We start from the raw sequence: 19016 nt of genomic DNA, 5'->3' as shown, positions 1-19016 counted from the left end.
TTATAGAGATCAATTTTTGTATTTCTATTTTCAAGAAAATATGAATTTGGTCTAACAATAAACGAAATATTTGTGTATATACTTATTATCGTTCATATATACATATATATACTATATATGTATATGTATATGTATATATATATATATATATACTATATAATTGCATCAATAATATACTTTGAAAATAAATTATTTTAGTAGAGATCATAAATCAAGGTCATCTATTGAAGCTTATTGAATCTTCGTATTTTTACTAGTATAATTTTCGAAGAAATTCTTCCAGTAATTTAAGAAAGACTAGTTTGAAACATTTCATCGTCACCGATTGAAACATCTTCGTGTGCAACGTACTTAATCATCGATCAAATGAGATAAACAAGTTGATGGTGTGAAGCTACCTTAAAACATATTACCTCCACCTTCTTCTCTTTAGTTTCTTATATTACTTTCACTGGAGGACTATCCTCTCAGTCAGTTAACTGTCTATTCGCTAAGATAAGAAATATTCTCATAAGTTTTTTTCATGCTATCGATTTAAAAAAAGATGAAGAGTTTGATCGTAAGTGTTAGTTCATTTTTTTGTCGATTAATCTATAACATTTGTTTGATATTTCCATTTTGTACACAGAATATATGAAAAATTCTTACGAATGTATTAATAAAAGTAAATATTTCTTTTTTTCAATTAGATCGTCTTCGTTTTATCGACTTCCTGTCTCGGAGAGATCTCACACATTTTGCCAGAATATTCGACAACTACCAGCACAGTACTACCACCTCCACAACCATACAGTTTTCAATACAAAGCTGGGCGATATCCAGGACACGTTGATCGAATTCATCAAGAATCCGGAGATGGTTCTGGAACTATTTATGGTAAATGTTCTCGTATCTTCAGTTGTTTCTAACAATAATAACATTTGTTTATTAGGATCTTATTCGTTCATCGATCCTAAATATAAAGTACGAAGAGTAGAATATGTAGCTGATAAAAATGGATTTCATCCATCGTTGATAAATTACGACGATACGCTTAAACAGCCTGTTGATTCTGAAGCTGTGAAACTCGCGAAAGAAAAACATTTGCAACTTTACAAAAAATTAGCTGAAGCTAATGCACAGGATATACAAATAAATATACCAAAGGTAATAAATTTTAATAAAAATATAATTTACATAATGTATCTTAGCAAAAAATGTCCTTGAAGATTTTTAAAATTATTCATCCCGTCTTCTTTCACCTGATCACGCACGTTATTTTTATAGGATTCTGTCAGTGTATTAAAAGCGAAGGACAAACATTTACAACTCTACCAGAAGATTGCCGAAGAACACGCGGCTATCGCATCTCAAAGAAAAGCAGAACGTGCAGCGTATGAAGCAACTTCGATCGTTAATGACGTTAATGAACATCAAACATATTAAAAAATACTAATAAGAAAGAAAAATTGTTCATATAATGTCAATAATATAAATTTAACCGTATAAAATCTTTCGAAATTTAAAAGCAAAAGTTTTTACTCGATCCAAATTTGATAAAAAACGAATAATAGATTATAATTGATATATAAAACACGTGTTATTAATTATAAAAAACACGTGAATCACATACATATGAGTACCATTTTTGTATGAGTATCGGAAGTTTCTATATATATTAAAAAAAAGATAAATGCTATAATTACACTGTGTTGGTATAAAAGTCTAGGCGTGACAAAAAATAAAATTGTCACTATTTGTATCTCCGAAAAGATGAAGTTCTACGGTTTTTGGTTACTTCTTATTGTTGTATTCTGTATTACGGTATGGTCTTTTATTATTTTAAGAAACGTTTATGGAGTATACTTTAGTAGTTTAGTAATTATATATTTCTTTCGTATATTTATCTATCGCTCGAAAAATGGGGCGTATCCTTATCATATCGTAGAATGTTACATATACATGCATTGATTAATTTGACTATATTTTACCATGTATTTATATGAATTTTTATTAATAAAATAATAAATTAATATAAATAAAATGAAACATGAAATCATCCAAATTTATCAGTATACGTCTATATAATTTTTAATGATCATAAATAATTATTAAACATATGATATAAATTTATTTAGATTGCTGTGGGTAGGAACATTGATTGTACCAAAAATGCATTTTTAAAATCTAAAAGCATCGCTTGTCGAGGAGGAGGTTGGACAGGAGGAAATAATGGAGGAGGGGAAGAAGGCAGTGGAACAAACGGAGGTGCTACTGATGGTGCAACAGGAGCTACGCCTAACATGGCATCTAATTTAATGCGCACTGCACAACAAGCAATGGGTGAAACTTTAATTTGATATCTACAAATTAAATATAGTTTTCCATTTTACATATGAATATATTACAGATTCCATGATGAATATGATGTCAAATATGAATCCAATGGGGTAAATCATATATTTGTTTGAAATTATTGCACCATGTATTAGATAATCGAACTTGCAAACATAGTAATATTATAGATACTTTATAATCATTATGTTCATGATCAAAAATGCTTTTTGTAGTTATTAAAAATATTACTATTAAATAATAAAATAATAATTAATGAATACAATTACCTTAGTTTATATTAAAATAAGTCCTAATATTTAGTATGTAGATCAATAAATATAAAATTTATTTAATAACAATATTGGCAGAGTAACATTAGGAACAATGTAGTATAGGAAATTAGTATAGGAAATATTGCGATTATAAACATTAATAAGCGTATTAACATATACGTGTAAATATTAATATAAAATGTCTTGATATAAATTGAAATTATATTTCAGAGAACAATAATACATATCCAATATACATACGTGTATATATTTTACGAAATGATATTGTAATAAACATGAAAAACTTCTGAACACTCTTCTTTACTTATTTACATTAATAATATATTTCTCTCTTTACTATATAAAGAGATTAAGAAAATTACATTAACCACACCTTATATATATATAATTTTAAAATAACGATTTCTATACTACGTTGCAATTAACATTAACATGATTTCATTATACCCTTTACTTTTTCTATTTAAATGGTAATAAATATATTTTAGAATATTCTTATATAATTTAAAACTATTGTGAGTATTTCAAAAATCAATCTCTTGAAGAATACTTAAAAAAAACAAAATATTGTAAAAATATTGTCTTATTTTATAATTTACTTTTATGTAGTATTGTAAAAAAAAAACATTACACGATTCTCTTACATACTATTTTTACATAGTTGAATTATCTTATAAATTTTATAAAGCAAATTTATATTATAAATATTAAATCTACTACATTTTTCATGTTTAAATTTCTATGCTTATTTCTATGCACATATCAAGGTCAAATATTAATTGAATCATGTTCTGTATGTATATGTATACTCCTATAGGAGTTAAATAATATTTTTTGTTAATATGATAAACTTTACTTTTTTAGTAAATATGTAAGATCTTTATTCTGTTTTTGTAATGTAATATCTGTTCTTTCTGTCTTATCTGTTATATTGTCAATTAAATCACTTTGTGATTCAATCTCTTCTGAAAGTCCAATTGCTAAACCTTTTAATCGTGCTAGAGATCCACTCATTTCATCTAAATTTTTTTCTAGAACTTTTGTTATATTATTTGTGGATGAATTTGTTTTTTGATCTTCATCGTCATCATCATCTACAAGACCTCGAAATTTAAGTGATGGATGGTTATTAGCCATATTAGTTTGCACTTGATCTAAGGAACTAGATAAAGTTGGCGATGATGTAGATCCAAAACTTGTAGATTCTGGTAGTTTAGTAGATGGTACAGGGGTGTCAAGCGATTTTCCACTAAGATAATTTTTTAAACTACCAAAAACACTCTTTATACCTTGAATGTGTTTTTGACTAAATCTTAATGTACTGTTAATATCATCCAACCTCTTTTCTGTCCTTTCTAATTGTTCTCTTTGCCTAATTAATTCCTGAAATTTTATCAATTAATTTTTATAATATACTTTACAGTTTTATATCTAAAATACTTTATTATTTATTCAATGAAAATATTTAAGTTAAAAAAATTTGTGAATTATATCTATCATTTGGTTTTTGTTATATCGTAACCATTAAATTGCTATAATTATGATAATTTAGATATATACAAACTTCTGCTGTAGCTGCACCAATCTGTTCAGAGTCTCTTAAAAGAGAAATAGATCGCTCTGATGAATGGATAGTACGCTCTTCTATTTCTTTTCTACGTTGCATTAATTGTTGACGTTTAACTTCAAGTTCATTGTCAAAATTATTAACATAATTATACGATGAACCAGATGCCCTTGTTGGTGCACTTTTTAAAAATGTCTCATCATCTATATCATCTTCTAATTCAAAAAATGGATTCTTTGTATCACTCAAATAATGTTGTCCTGCCATTTTGTACAATAACGTATAGCAACTGATAAATAATCTTGGAATTCGCTTCTCGAAAACCTTTGGTTGAATGACTTATCACGTATAACACACTACTAACATACATACGTATTCATGAGATTAATTCTCCTACCTATTGTTACAAAACTAACCTACGTAAGATAAAAGTTCACTCGGACGATATACACACAATCTACGATTTTTAATAAATTTATACAAATTTAGCTAATATCACACAATTGAATATAATTGGACTTCTTTCAGAACTGTAAAAATTATATTTTACCGAAGGAATAATTTAAAAGTGTAAATAATTTCTTCTTAGATTTTCTTTTTGCGAAATTTTAATTCGCTAAATCGCCACCAGACAGCGCGAATAATAACATCACTGTACTTTCTATTGTAACAGGAAGTGCTCCCTACGCAAGTATTTTACTCAAGCTGTCAATAATACCTATAAAAAGGTGTATATAATATTATCAAAAGAAAAAAAATTTTAGCTTAATTCTATTATAAGTAATAAACTTTTTTTATTAAAACAGCATGGATTTATCAAAACTCACAAATGAAAAGAAATTACATCTTTGTAAATGGTATTTTCGTGGTAGGTCAAATAAAATATTTCGTGATATCAAATGAACCAAAAAAAAAAAAAAGAAAAATATTTTTAATTATAAGATATATCATTTTTATCTTTTTTATATAGTTGGATTTGCATTTCTTCCGTTCCTTTGGACTGTTAATGCAATTTGGTTTATACGAGAGGCTTTTATTGTACCACCTTATGAGGAACAAAAACAGATTAAAAAATGTATGTATTAGATTATTACTTAATGTATATCTTAAATTATTTCTTAAAGAAGATTTTTAAAAAACGTATAATATTATAGATGTAATATTTTCTGCCATTGGAGCTATCATATGGATGATTATTCTTGTTACATGGGTTATAATATTTCAAACACAAAGAGCTGCATGGGGAGAGTTTGCAGACAATATTAGTTATATCTTTCCTCTTGGTATACCTTAAAAACTCATATATGTCGTAATAATTAATTGTTTTATTCATTTAATAAGAAATATGCTTTCAAAAATATTATTTATTGTAATTATAATTACTTTTTTACTTCAAAGACAGTAATTGGTTCATATGTATAAAACTCAATTGTAAAAATATATCATTTATTTTACGATAATAATCAATAGTTAAATTAAAATTGAATAATTTTGTAAATATATACATAGTCAATACATTTACATTTATAAAAAAGTTCTTGTGTCTTAATCTTAAAATACATCTCATTTATACAGCCCTTCGTCGCTGTGCATACAATCGTATATCTTTGTAAACTAATCTGGATAAAAACTGAAATAAATAAATAAATTTATAAATATATATATACACACACATACACACAAGTGTGTGTACGCTATGTTTATATATGTATATATATTTATTTATAAAATTTACTTACAAGTAGAGCTAACATGTTTGCAAACATGAGCATATAAAAAACATTATGCCATCCTGCCCATTGAGAAACAAATCCTGTTAATAGTGGACCAACTGCAGCACCAATACTACCTGTTCCATCAATAATTGCAGTGACTGTTGCTAAAGCTTTGGAACTGTCCCCCAAACTAGGATGAGTTCCTAATTCAGCAGATACTGCAGTTGTTATTAAAGCATATGGTCCATTAACCAACAGTCCTGTTGTTAATAATAATAGTATACTAATACTTAAACTCATACTTTCTAAATAATCGTAAATAAATAACTGAAACACAAACATTAATTATCATTATAATAAATTAACATGATTTAATGAATATTTTTTGGTATAAAAGATATTACTGTTGGAATTGCAAATCCAAGCATTACAGCACACGTTAAAGCACTCATACCACTGTAATCTGATAAAATACCAGCAACTATTGCACCTGCAATACCTCCTACATCAAATAATGCCGATAAATATGCACTTAATGTTGTACTATATGTACCTAAGAAATAGAAATGTAGATAATGATATATATTGGTTATTAATAATTTTTTCATTATTGTATTATTTTACTAACTTGAAACTGCAATATACAATGGCAACCAGTAAAGCAATGTGTAGCTTACAAGTTTTGCAAAAAATAATGAAGAAGAATATTCAAGTACACCGGGTATATTTATAGCTCCAAAAAATCCAATAGCATTTTCTCTGGCATGATTATGTAAACGTCTATTTGTTGATAACATTGGACTTGTTTCAGATCTTAAACTTGCTAAATCCTTTCAAAATAAAAACCTATATTATATTTAACTATTACAAATTAAGTACATTAAGTATTATATAATAATTCATAGTTAATATTTTAACTACAAGGTCACTGAAAATGTGCATGCACTTACGTTAGTAACATTTTGTTCACGGTAGACACAGCGATAGATGACACGCTATGTAAAGGAAACGGGTATTTTTTAGTGGGCATATTATATGTCAAATGCATAAATTATATGAATTAAAAAAATTCAATTATATATGTAGTTTGTCAGTATCATTGCAAACACCATAAAATTACTTGTTATTCTGGAATACTACAAAATAGACTAATACATGAAGAAAAAACAGAAAAGAGAATTAATAATAATAACATTTCTAAATTTGAAAAAACTGATGATAATTATCATGCTTGTACTTCATGTATCAACGTGCAATTTGCTTTAGTTAGATGGGAAATTAAAACATATTTTTATTGTTGTTTTACTAAAAACATTATTAAATATAATGTTATTTTATTATTGACTATAATTAGAATAGCAATGATATATGCAATATGCATTATTTATCATAATATCAGAATATTATTATATAGTATCATTTTACTATACATTATAACTAAAAACTTACATCTTCTCCATTAGTATGAGATTCTTCAACATCTTCAATACTATCTTCATCTGAACTATTTGCATCAAATTGTCTATATCCAATAGAATTAGGAAGAGAACATCCTACATCAGTGGGTGTAGGTACTAAGAATAAAAAAATGATAAATCCTGCCAAACCCATTATAGCTCCTGGTATCATGAAACTTAAACCCCAATCAGATTCAACAAATTTAGCTGCAATTAAAGTGCCCAATATATTTCCTAAAGATGTATGAGAATTCCATATTCCAAAAATTAAGCCTCGTTTTCCTTTTCCAAACCAATTTCCCACAACTGTTACCACACCTGGCCAACCTGAAGTTTGAAATACTCCACCTGCAGCCTAAAAAAAATTAAATTTTGCTCTAAATAATATACATTTTTGTATCATAAGGTAAACCATTATTAAATATAATTGTTTAAAACATTTACATGATATTAATACCAACCTGAACCAAAATAAAATACCATAGATTATGTATCTTATATGATCTAGCAATTCCAAATAAATAACAAGAAATACCAGATGTTAGCATACCAAGGGAAATGAAATAACGCAGATTAACACGTTCAGCAATAAATCCACTACATGAAAAAATAAAAAGTTAATTTTAATGCAATTTTTTTGACACTATAATGATTAATAAGCTCACTTTAAAGCGTCACCTGAGAAACATAGCAGCTGCATATGCAAATAGAAATGCTGAATCTAACATACCAAGTAATGCTGGAGCATTTGATGTGTCTATTAAAATACAAATAATTTAATGAAATCTAATAACATATAAAAATGTTTTTATAATATATACTTTGATAAAATAATATAAACAAATATTAATTACCAAATGGAGCCCAATCACACCATGTATCTCGATTGGTATCATTAATTATAATATCAGGTGGTGGTGATAAATTACTACAATTAAGGCTTAATACATTTTTTACCACAGATATAGGCTTTCTTGTCATATGGTAACAGGTATATGATAAATACGTAAGAGCGAATATACCTCCTTGATGCCATATAAGTCGATTAATACGACGATGAGGACAACATTTAGATGTTATATATTCAATCATTTGTAAACCCCATGGGGCATCTTTTAGTAATATCATATTTAAATATATTTACTAAGTACTTTTTAATGCAATTGTAATTTATTACACTTGTATATATTTAAATGCAAGTCTATACTTTCTTATTAATATCAAAGTAAATAATTTAGATTAAAATATTAATTATACAGATAAGTACAAAGAGTTTTCATTGAATAGAAAGATATTTCGATGCTTTCTCTTGACAATTGTTATATTATATTAAAAAACTAATATAATACTTGTATATATATATATATACATATATATATATAATTTTACATTTGTACATAAATACTGTTGTCATAAACATAAGGACAGTATTTAAAACACTACACTATTTTTAGAACATATATTATAAAACTCAACATAATTTAATTAGTTTTAATTGTTCTCCATGAACAAGATAAAATAAGAATTAAAATAATGAAATTGATAAAAAGAATGTACAGACCAGAATGTACTACATGAATCATAACCTAAAACAAAGTAAACAAAGAAAATAATTGTAATTATAAATATATAAGAATGACTAAGTTGTATTAATTGCTCACTTTGAACGAACTAAAAACTGTAACTATTAAACACACCTGACATAGTATAGTAATTCTAAATGGAATGTTTATTGTCCTGAGTAACAAAGCGTGACAACTGGTCAAACATGAAACATACACTAAGCCTCGAAGGAAACCTTGACTTATTACGACATTCAGGAACAACGTTTAAATCGTTCCAATACAAAGTTCAATAAATTTATTGCAATTGCGCGAAATTTGAATTAAAAGTGAACAAAAAATTTGGCACGCATATAATAATAAAGTTTCATATTTTGTATGTTAGATAAATTAGATTTAATAAAAATAGAAAAAAATAATTAAAAAATAAATTCTTGTAGAAAAAAAAAATAGAAATTCTTGTAGTGTTTTAAGATAAAAAGTCATGTATCATAACCATAAACAAGAAGACAGCTCTCTTTATAATTTTTAATAAATGTATATTTTTTAAATTAAAATTACTTTAACTTATGCGTTTTTAATATGATTATTCTACATGTATGTACATAAATATTGTAGCTTCGAATTATATTTTAATTATATTTTATTTTTATAACCATCAGTTGTAAACAAGTAATGTAGTAGACGTGTAGATATCAAAATTTAATTTTTTGTAATATATTTTTTGCAAAATTAAGATGCCAATATGCTAATTGAAGAATGTGCATCTATTCTTCAATGGCATCCAGAAATAATACTTACTTCGACTTCACCAGTATCATGGCAAGGCTATCTAATAATCGCATGTCCTTTGAATACTATAGAAAAACGGAAAATTAAACTGAAACTAACTTTACCAAATTATCCAGTGTTACACAATGCAGTGCTTAATTTTGGTAAAAGTTTCGCTTTTTTACGGGAGAGAACATTTATTAAAAGTGTAAACGATTTGATTAAAAGGGCTTCCTCAGTATCATCTTTTTTAAGATTACTACAATCACTTATTGTAAGTTTCTTTTTATATTAACACTAAAGATTTTTTTTTTTAATAGAATCATAATTAAGTAAAGTTATATTCTAATGTAGAGTGAATCTATTGGTAAATTAAATGAAGAATATAATGTACCAATTGATCTATCACCGACTGCCATACTTCAAGATTTAAAAAATATCTTTGAATCTCAGTCTGTAAGTTTTAGAATATGAAAACATCAGTTTAAATACAATTTTATAATAGGTATGCATTCTAATCATATTATTTTTCCAAGGATATTAAACTATCATCTAATAGTTCATTAAATATAATAAAGTTATCATTGAGGAACATTCATATTGTATTAAAAAAAACTAATGATAATATTAATCCATGGAATGTTATATCCAATGATTTACCCGAAATATCTGTATTAGGATCTTTTAACCAGAAAATATCTTCCATAACTACTGTAATAAATAAATTTAAGCAACAAGTAGAAATATTCGATGATTTATGGAAAGTTCTTTCAGAAATTGATAGGTAAATTTGGATATATAATTAGATAAAATACATTTTGACATACACACATCATTTTAACATTCTATAAAATTATTGTTTACAGAAATTGCTGTATATTAGATCCAATTCCTCCAAAGCCATATCATTTATATAGACGTATATATTTATCACAATCATTGTCCATGCTAATTACAATAAACCCTCTAAATCCTACCTCACTTCCAGAACTCAAATTTTTAGGTAGTGATGTAGATGTACAAAGACAAAAAGATATTATTTCTGAGAATATGCATGTATGTATTATGCATAAAAATTACACAATATTAGTAATAGCTTAATTATGTTTATTACTATTATAACTTTGCAGACATGGAATTCAGAAAATGGCATATTAGAAAATTTATTCATTTTGTTAAATATATCTAAATTCCCTCAAAAACAAGAACAATGTGATAGCATTGATGATAAAAATTGTATGTTTATGGATGAAGAATGTTGTATTTGTTTCTCCTTGAAATCAGATAAGGAACAGTTTCCAAATAAAATTTGCGATAATATTAAATGTAGAAGACACTTTCATACAGAATGTTTATTACAGGTATATAAAATTTCTTTAAAAAGTATAAAAAAAATGTTTATTTGTACTAATTTATTAAATTTACATGATTATTTCAGTGGTTACAAGCAGTAGCTGGAAACCAAGTTGCATTTGGTCACATACATGGTGCCTGCCCTCATTGTGAAGAAAATATATCCTGTCCTATTAATTGATTTAATAATTAATCATAATCAATCAAAATAATAAAAATAGATCTTTTTATTTGAATATATGTATATGAGAATAATTATTTTCTCTTGACCATTGTTCAACAGATTGATTGAATTCATTTGTACCACATATTAAAATTAAAGTTGTTTCTGGTTTACCAGATCGTAAATAATTATAAATTGACTGTTTAGTTAAGCGCCCATTTTCAATATTAATACCATGAATATTTTGGTTGCTACCTAAAAAAAGATTGTTCATAGAAATTTAATGTTACCTCACAATATTATGCATATTATTAAGATACCTGAAATCAGATTTTCTGATATATGTAATGTACATACAAAATTCCAATAATCTGATAAATATTGTAATTCTTTTTTCATAGGCACACATAAGATTGATCGAAATCCAGCAATAAGATTTATTCTGGTTTCTTCTATTTCATTTTCAACAATTACTTTAGCTAAAGAATAAACTGCTGTAATCCCAGAGCCTATACAGAACATAATGATTTCCTGAAAGCTTTAATCAAAGTAAAAAGTATGATACATTATAACTGTTACAACAATCTTATAACACACCTGTTATACTCATATCTAAAATCCCCATATGGTCCCCTGATTTCAAATTCATCATCCTTTTTTGCACTATTTAGAAGTTGACTAAATTTACCTGATGGGTATACTTTTACAAGAAGCAGCAAATTTTTATTTGACCAAGAAATAGGTGTGTAAGCTTTTGACATAGAATCAAAACGTAATATAATATGTTGTCCAGGAATAATATATAAAGACATATCATTGTCAATATTACTTTCTATATAAAATATACAATTAATTATGAATTTTTAGTAAAACTTTAATTTTTATAAAATAAGCATATTAAATTACCTTTATATTCTAACCTAATAAAAATATAATTTTCAGAAGCTTCATAAATATCACTAACTATAAAAGAATTAAAAGAGGTTGGAGATATTAAATTTGTCATGGGTTTTATAATTATATTATTTTTTCTTCTTTCTTCCCATTGTTTTAATAACTTTTGATGAATATCTAAAATACAAGGATTACAACCACTTCCACAACAACTTTCCTCGGGAGGAGTTTCAGGTCGTTTGTCATAAATATCTTCGTCTTTGTTAGAAATCATTTTTAATGAAATACTTCTGCTTTGATTTAATTAATACTACGAAATAATTCAATAATCATATTTTATCTGTCAATAAAATATAACTTTATAAGACAAAGAAATAACATTATTACGCAAAAATTAAAAGCGTGAACTTTAGTATGACCACTCGTGCAAATCACATGCGAGTATAAATGAGTAAAAACATTAATATAATAACCTATTGATCATTTAAAATGAACCGTTTAATGTTTGATATTAGTCGACATTTTTTATTAAATCTATGTATACTGAGTTCTAGCCTATGTTATATATATACGTCCTTTGAAGTGTCATTCAAATTGTATTATATACATTCAGCATATATATATATTTGAATTTAGAAAAGAACATCATTTTAAATTTAACCTTCGATCATATTGTAATAAGATTAATTAAATATACATCATTGTCAGGTCATCATGCAAATAAAATTACTGTGTGTAATAATGTATATTAAATTTTTATTCCTGCTATCAATCGTTGCGCATGCGAAAGGGAAAACTTCAACGTTTAAAATTCAACCAATCAGAATCAATCCATTAAAAATAGCAATATTTAAAATACAGTCAAATGCAAATTTATGTACGCACTATAAGACAATCTTTAATTATAATACTTTATCTAAATGTTTATTTCTATAATAATTAAGTATAAATTCTAATTTATTATCTATATATATTATAGTGAGAAAATCATTTGCAAAACGTAGAGAAGAATATGCAGAAGTTATTAAAAGTATACATATGGAGGATAAGCATGATCGTAAATTAATAATAATCATAGAATTAATTGAACATATAGTAGATTCTATTCAAGATAGTTCAACAATAATAGATAATGCCAGATCTAATCTTAACAATGGAACTTTTCCAAAAAGTGATAGTATTATAGAGGGTAAGTCATATATACATTAATATTATATTTACATTTGCAAAAAATAAACAACATTATGCGAAAAATAAACATTATAAAATCAACAGCTCAGATTATATATTGTTGATATCATTTTTGTTAATCCTATAGCCTTGTTTGTGATATTGGAGAATGTAGCTTTTTTTGGAGATATTGTTCTTCATTTCCCAGATATGGTTCCTAAAATTTTAAGGCTTGAAAAAAAATGGAGAGAAATACTAATGTTATCTGCACAATATACTGATTCAATTCAACATTTTGTGGACGAATCTACTAGTGCTGTAATTTCTTTAGCTAAACAAGAACTTAATAGCTTAAAACAAAAATCTGGATCTACAAATTATGTAAAAAGTAAGAAAAATTATGAAAAAAATTTGTCCAATGAAAAAAAATTAAAGGGATCCACAAAACGCATAAAATTAGAATTATAAACACTTTTGTGATAGTTTCAATAAAATAGGATATATTTAAAAATATTTTTTAATTTAAATAAATTACTTAAAAAGATTTATATTTTGATTCACTTAATGTCAACATTGACAAAAAATTTGTTCTACCTTTATATATTACAGATATCATACATAGATTTATATATTTGTATTAATTCTTGAAATATTTATAATTCATTTAATATATTTGTATATAGGTATGAAGTAAGTATGTACATATGTGTTAAATACGGTTTGATATTAATATAAACAAAAATAACATTATCATATAAAAATTAAAAGCATAATCTATATTATAACTAGTGTAAATCATATGTGAGTATAAATAAATATAAAACATATTATCATTAGGTTTAAATTGAATATTATTTGTTAAAGCAATTGATATTAGTTGACATTTTTTATTGGACCTATATTTGACCTTTATTCTGTTATTTATATATGTCCTTAGAAGTGTCACTTAAATTATATCAGACATACTCAGTATGTGTAAATATATATATATATATATATATATATATATATATATATATATATATTTGTTTGTACTTATGAAATAACATCATTCTAACGCATTGTTACGAACACATTGTAATAAGATTAATTAATTATACTTCTTTTTTAAGCCATCATGCAAAAAAAATTACTGTATGTGTCGATATATATTAAATTTTTATTAATATTTTCAACGTTCACGCATGCGAAAGAGCAAACTTCAAAATTTAAAGGGCTACCAACTAAATACGATCTGATAAAAAGAGCAACGTTCGACTTAAAACCAAATGAAGAATTATATACGCACTGTAAGGCAATTTTTATTATTATAATACTTTATTTAAATATTTATTTTACACCCCAAATTAAAAAATTTATATATATATGTATATATATTATAGTTAAAAAATCGCTTGTAAACCATGTACAAAAGCATAAAGAAGTTATAAAAATATTAGAAGATATTGATACATATGAACGTAGATATAAAATGATTCAGCAATTTACTATAGATACAATTGACATTATTGAACGTAAAACAACAATGCTAGAGAATACCATATCAAATTTTACCATGGAAATTAACTCAAATGATGATATAATAGAAGGTAAGTCATATTTGAAAAAAATGAACACAACATTAGACGAAGGATAAATATTATAAAATCAATAACTCATATTATATGTTGTTGATATCATTTTTGTTGATCTTATAGCCTTGTTTTTTATATTGGAACAAACAGCTTTTTTTGGAAATGTTGTTCTTAATTCTCCGGAAATTACTCGTAAAATATTAAAAAGTCAAAATATATGGAAAGAAATAATAATTTGGTCTTTTAATTTTGCTAATAAAATGCAATATTTGTTGAATGAATCCATTATTAATGAAATTTCTTTAGCTATTGAAGAGCTTAATAATACAAAACAAAAATCTAAATTGACAAATTATAGAGAAAATAATTTGCCTAAAAAAAAAACGTTCAAAAAAGGAATGACAAAACAGAAAAGAGGTCCAAAATTAATAAAATACGATTTATGAACATTTTTGTGATAGTTCCAACAAAAAATAAGAAATATTTTTTAATTTAAATAAATCATTTAAAAACATTTATATTTTGATTTACTTTATATTAACATTAACAAAAATCTTTTCTACCTTTATGTGTATAGTTAATATATTTGTATGTAGATATGAAGTATGTGTGTATGTTAAATATAATTTGAAGATATTTTATATTATTTTATATTTTATATTAACAACACATCAGATTCACATTTTATATTAACACACAATTAGATTCTAACAATGTGATACAATTTTACTACAGTTTGAACAATATTACTTTTATATAATATTTATACACATCTTATTCAAGACTTAATGAAATTCTAAAAATTTGAAATTTTTCTAATGTTGGATAGGAAGTTCTAAATATAAAATAGTATTATTATTTATTAGTTTAATCATATACATCTATCTAAAATTGTGATTACAATTAGAATTAGATTTTTTAGTATAGATACAGTTTAATTATATGCAGTACTCTGAACAAAAAAAGTATTATAAATGAATCATTATACTAATGTTTTCTATAATATATTGATTAATATTTTTGATAATGAAATAGATAAAAATCCTAACTCTTCTATCATAAATAAAATATTTTATAAGCATACTTTATATATACATATAGAATAATAGATATATAATCTTTAATATTTAATATTTATGATTTAGAGAACTACAAACTCTCTGCATGTATCTCTTTGGCACATGAATTCACTTTTACTTAATTTTAAACATTTCTTATAACTACAAAAAAATATAAATTTATTACTAGATCAATATTTATTTTGAATTAATATTTTTTAATATATGCTCAACAGAGTAAATATTATATTTTTCTAATTTTATATAATTTCTTAATATTATAATATTGCTACATAAAAAATAAATAATACATGACAATAATTCATCAACTATTTTTTTTAGGTAGAGATTTATAAATTTTAATAACTTAAATATTTATATATGCTATATATGCCACATATTATTTTCCACTCTATTATTTATATTATTCTTTTTTTTTTTAAATTAAAGACAAATTTGTACTTTTTTCTTTGGTTTAATGAAGATAGCAAACTAATATTTTTATGGAAGTACAGAAGTTAAAGAACATATTACTTCCAATCTTAATATTCTTACTCTCATTTATAATTTAATTTGCAGAATTATAAAATGATGATTTTTGATAGATTAATTATTATTATTAGTTCAAAAATATTTTTATTCTATAAGTGACTCATTTCTGAAATGAGCAATAGTATATAATTGTATAAAAACATTGATTTTTCATATTTATGGGCATATTTACAAAATGTTATGTTATCTTTAAAACACTTTTAATACTCCTGCTACATCAGAAGGCATGCAGTAAATGAATAAATAAGTAAATAAATATATATGTATATATAACAAATGTACAAAACTTTTCCATATAGTACATGATTTTTGTGGATTATATTAATAATTTTACTTGATTTTGCCACAATAATTTTTATACATCATTATGATGCTATTTTAACTGTTTAACATTTTCGTGTATTATTTTTTATCTATTTGTAAATATATACATGTTCTAAATACATGTTTCTTTAAAATCTAACATGTACAACAGAAGGAACATTATCTAAAGTATGATAGTTGTACATCCAAATCTTAGATATACCAATATCACAGTGACACAAAAGCATAAATTAGTTTGTTACTTACTCTGATTAAACATTGTTATTAACTGTATTTTGCAGAAAAAGGATATGTTTTCCAGCGCCAATACCATCCCATTTCAATTTGATTAAATCCAGTTGTAAATAAAGATAATCCAATAAAAAAGATAGCATGCACCAATGCCCATAGTTGAAATATTGGAGAAACAATTAATAACAGTATTGTTGTGCCTGTAAATATTTATTATATTAGGAAATAAATCAACACATTTATATTTATAATTTAAATAGAGAATTTATATGAAATGATATAAAATTAATATTAAGGAAGAGAATATATGGAAAAATGAATCTTTATTGTAAATTTAATGAAATGAAGAGTATTTTAGTCAATAATTTATCTATTTACCAGTTAATATACTCCAGAAGCTGAATGCAGCTTGTAATGGTAACATCCTTGCTGTTGGCCATATTTCAGTAGGAAAACTTTTCTTTTCATAAAAATTTTTTAATATTTCTTCTTTTTTGGACCATCTATCTTCTAACCATTTTCTTAACATCAATTCATGTGTAGGTATATCAGAAGATGGTATTCGTTTAATATAAAAATGCACTTCATGTGGTAATTGACCCCTAATTAAATCAATTTCAGATTGTGGAACATAATCAGGATAAGCTATTGTTAAGTCATAAACTGCATCAAAATAATTTGCTTTCTGAAGGTGTTGTACTAAATAACTAAATCCTGTAGTTTTTGGATGTAATGTATATGTATATTGAGGTAGTTGATGTTGTAAAGCATATTTATCAGACTTCTCTTTACTAGTTTTTGTTAAATCTGTACCCTCTGGAAATATAAGTAATTGTGTACGTCTTCTTAGTGATACCAGATAGTCCAGAGTACGTAATAGTCGGCCTTTGTCTTCTTCCCAACGACGTGTTATATAAAGGAAGCCATTCATTTGCATTATCCATCCTACCAAACATATTTATATATTTATATATATTTTATATAGCAATATAATTTATATTATAACATTTACAATGATTTATTTTTATTCACCTGGTCCTGGGATATGTCTTATTGGATCTTTTAAAATAAATTTCAATCTATGACAAGCTATATCAGGCATACAAGCTTGATACATCGCAGCCCATAAAAAGTTCCAGTCTACTCGTGTTCTGTGATTCATTACAAGTATAGCTGATTCGTTAGGAGAAATGTGATCTCCTGATACACAGATTTTTACACCAAATATCTTTAAGAGTGCCTACAATAAATTTATCTAATATTCACCATGTAAAAAAAAAATTAATATTAAGAAATCAATACAATAAACTCACTGTGGGATAAAGTTCCCAACAAGAAAATAGCAAATCTCCACATTTTCGAAATTTTGGAGGACTGAATAGCAAAAGTGGTAAAAGTGGACAAGCAATAAATAAGAAACCAGCTACAATACTACCATACCAAAGAGCACAGTATAACGTACCACGCAGTAGTCCACGCATTACAGCCTGTAAATATAATTAAATGATATACAATCTAAGATCTTATTTTACTAAAAAATATAAAAAACAAAATATTTTTTATTATTGTAATATTAATTTTAATAAATATCCCTCATAATAATAATATTATATTATTTGTTTTACTCAAAAAAAAAAGGAAAGAGAAAAAAAATACAATTGTTATACTTACTTTGACATATAAATATTACAATTGAACTATTCTTCATAGGCATTGGATGTCAACTGCTTTCTTGTGAAATATCGTTTTTCTTAGGCTTCTCTACAACCTTATTACAAGGGCTTCACTGTACCACCCTCTCTTCTTTACCCAGTATGAACTGAGTTCTGGGATGCTGCTGGACCATTATTGATCTACTAAATACAGGGCTACAATCCCCAAAGAATAAGTTATAATGTGCTATTCTCTAACATAAGTAATTAAAAAATTTCTGGATATAAATATAATACTAGTAAAAAGCACAGTGAGTGTATGATTTAATTTTGTATTTTATATTATATAAGATCACTACAAATA

The 19016-nt window shown here is 25.1% G+C and overlaps 9 protein-coding genes across 17 annotated transcripts; 5 read left to right on the top strand and 4 right to left on the bottom strand.

The window, feature by feature from the left end:
• Nucleotides 1-230: 230 nt before the first annotated feature.
• On the top strand, nucleotides 231-2597 carry LOC122630325. 3 transcript variants are annotated; one of them, XR_006327462.1, is made up of 6 exons: nucleotides 231-565; nucleotides 690-876; nucleotides 932-1146; nucleotides 1267-1803; nucleotides 2118-2322; nucleotides 2390-2597. XR_006327462.1 is itself a non-coding variant. In XM_043814712.1 (4 exons), the coding sequence occupies exons 1-4, from the start codon at nucleotides 545-547 to the stop codon at nucleotides 1423-1425; spliced, it is 582 nt and encodes a 193-aa protein (XP_043670647.1). In that variant the 5' UTR covers nucleotides 231-544; the 3' UTR covers nucleotides 1426-2018. The 3 variants fall into 3 exon arrangements, 2 of the variants coding, with proteins under 2 accessions (XP_043670647.1, XP_043670649.1); XM_043814712.1 differs by lacking the exons at nucleotides 2118-2322; nucleotides 2390-2597 and having other exon boundaries at nucleotides 1267-2018; XM_043814714.1 differs by lacking the exons at nucleotides 2118-2322; nucleotides 2390-2597 and having other exon boundaries at nucleotides 236-559; nucleotides 1267-2018.
• A 632-nt stretch (nucleotides 2598-3229) lies between these two features.
• Nucleotides 3230-4771, bottom strand: LOC122630323 (synaptosomal-associated protein 29). The gene is made up of 2 exons (XM_043814710.1): nucleotides 4174-4771; nucleotides 3230-3992 (listed from the first exon to the last, which is right to left on the bottom strand). The coding sequence occupies exons 1-2, from the start codon at nucleotides 4441-4443 to the stop codon at nucleotides 3462-3464; spliced, it is 801 nt and encodes a 266-aa protein (XP_043670645.1). The 5' UTR covers nucleotides 4444-4771; the 3' UTR covers nucleotides 3230-3461.
• Nucleotides 4772-4824: 53 nt separating this feature from the next.
• Nucleotides 4825-5753, top strand: LOC122630327 (gamma-secretase subunit pen-2). The gene is made up of 4 exons (XM_043814716.1): nucleotides 4825-4904; nucleotides 4983-5044; nucleotides 5147-5251; nucleotides 5331-5753. The coding sequence occupies exons 2-4, from the start codon at nucleotides 4984-4986 to the stop codon at nucleotides 5468-5470; spliced, it is 306 nt and encodes a 101-aa protein (XP_043670651.1). The 5' UTR covers nucleotides 4825-4904; nucleotide 4983; the 3' UTR covers nucleotides 5471-5753.
• On the bottom strand, nucleotides 5605-9165 carry LOC122630317 (glucose-6-phosphate exchanger SLC37A2). 3 transcript variants are annotated; one of them, XM_043814696.1, is made up of 10 exons: nucleotides 9046-9165; nucleotides 8203-8934; nucleotides 8027-8105; nucleotides 7810-7945; nucleotides 7341-7703; nucleotides 6842-6886; nucleotides 6520-6721; nucleotides 6296-6444; nucleotides 5916-6218; nucleotides 5605-5806 (listed from the first exon to the last, which is right to left on the bottom strand). In XM_043814696.1, exons 2-10 carry the CDS (start codon nucleotides 8474-8476, stop codon nucleotides 5744-5746), a joined length of 1614 nt encoding a protein of 537 aa, XP_043670631.1. In that variant the 5' UTR covers nucleotides 8477-8934; nucleotides 9046-9165; the 3' UTR covers nucleotides 5605-5743. The 3 variants fall into 3 exon arrangements, with proteins under 3 accessions (XP_043670631.1, XP_043670632.1, XP_043670633.1); XM_043814697.1 differs by lacking the exon at nucleotides 6842-6886; XM_043814698.1 differs by lacking the exon at nucleotides 9046-9165 and having other exon boundaries at nucleotides 8014-8105; nucleotides 8203-8344.
• Nucleotides 9166-9322: 157 nt separating this feature from the next.
• LOC122630319 (E3 ubiquitin-protein ligase FANCL) lies at nucleotides 9323-11272 on the top strand. The gene is made up of 7 exons (XM_043814702.1): nucleotides 9323-9507; nucleotides 9648-9955; nucleotides 10036-10137; nucleotides 10218-10465; nucleotides 10548-10737; nucleotides 10812-11042; nucleotides 11120-11272. The coding sequence occupies exons 2-7, from the start codon at nucleotides 9656-9658 to the stop codon at nucleotides 11213-11215; spliced, it is 1167 nt and encodes a 388-aa protein (XP_043670637.1). The 5' UTR covers nucleotides 9323-9507; nucleotides 9648-9655; the 3' UTR covers nucleotides 11216-11272.
• On the bottom strand, nucleotides 11066-12778 carry LOC122630321 (NADH-cytochrome b5 reductase-like). Of its 3 annotated transcripts, none has more exons than XM_043814707.1 (4): nucleotides 12104-12778; nucleotides 11795-12029; nucleotides 11518-11735; nucleotides 11066-11452 (listed from the first exon to the last, which is right to left on the bottom strand). In XM_043814707.1, the coding sequence occupies exons 1-4, from the start codon at nucleotides 12363-12365 to the stop codon at nucleotides 11262-11264; spliced, it is 906 nt and encodes a 301-aa protein (XP_043670642.1). In that variant the 5' UTR covers nucleotides 12366-12778; the 3' UTR covers nucleotides 11066-11261. The 3 variants fall into 3 exon arrangements, with proteins under 3 accessions (XP_043670642.1, XP_043670643.1, XP_043670644.1); XM_043814708.1 differs by having other exon boundaries at nucleotides 11247-11448; XM_043814709.1 differs by having other exon boundaries at nucleotides 11247-11452; nucleotides 11555-11735.
• On the top strand, nucleotides 12762-13807 carry LOC122630324 (coiled-coil domain-containing protein 134-like). Its single transcript, XM_043814711.1, has 3 exons — nucleotides 12762-12968; nucleotides 13071-13280; nucleotides 13410-13807. Exons 1-3 carry the CDS (start codon nucleotides 12806-12808, stop codon nucleotides 13727-13729), a joined length of 693 nt encoding a protein of 230 aa, XP_043670646.1. The 5' UTR covers nucleotides 12762-12805; the 3' UTR covers nucleotides 13730-13807.
• Nucleotides 13808-14290: 483 nt separating this feature from the next.
• On the top strand, nucleotides 14291-15107 carry LOC122630326 (the record flags this gene model as incomplete). Its single annotated transcript, XM_043814715.1, has 3 exons — nucleotides 14291-14550; nucleotides 14644-14850; nucleotides 14959-15107. Coding segments are annotated over exons 1-3 (528 nt in total), but the record flags the coding sequence as incomplete, so codon positions are not given.
• A 1192-nt stretch (nucleotides 15108-16299) lies between these two features.
• On the bottom strand, nucleotides 16300-18976 carry LOC122630320 (lysocardiolipin acyltransferase 1-like). 3 transcript variants are annotated; one of them, XM_043814706.1, is made up of 6 exons: nucleotides 18672-18976; nucleotides 18463-18487; nucleotides 18314-18374; nucleotides 18033-18240; nucleotides 17379-17945; nucleotides 16300-17200 (listed from the first exon to the last, which is right to left on the bottom strand). In XM_043814706.1, the coding sequence occupies exons 1-6, from the start codon at nucleotides 18712-18714 to the stop codon at nucleotides 17034-17036; spliced, it is 1071 nt and encodes a 356-aa protein (XP_043670641.1). In that variant the 5' UTR covers nucleotides 18715-18976; the 3' UTR covers nucleotides 16300-17033. The 3 variants fall into 3 exon arrangements, with proteins under 3 accessions (XP_043670641.1, XP_043670638.1, XP_043670639.1); XM_043814703.1 differs by having other exon boundaries at nucleotides 16304-16657; nucleotides 17016-17200; nucleotides 18314-18487; nucleotides 18672-18971; XM_043814704.1 differs by having other exon boundaries at nucleotides 16304-16654; nucleotides 17016-17200; nucleotides 18314-18487; nucleotides 18672-18971.
• Between the last annotated feature and the right edge of the window lie 40 nt (nucleotides 18977-19016).

The sequence above is a fragment of the Vespula pensylvanica genome, chromosome 7 (assembly GCF_014466175.1).
Source record: "Vespula pensylvanica isolate Volc-1 chromosome 7, ASM1446617v1, whole genome shotgun sequence".
NCBI classification, from domain to species: Eukaryota; Metazoa; Arthropoda; class Insecta; order Hymenoptera; family Vespidae; genus Vespula; species Vespula pensylvanica.
Note: the sequence above shows the minus strand (reverse complement) of the source record. Positions and strands in the feature narration are given on the sequence as shown.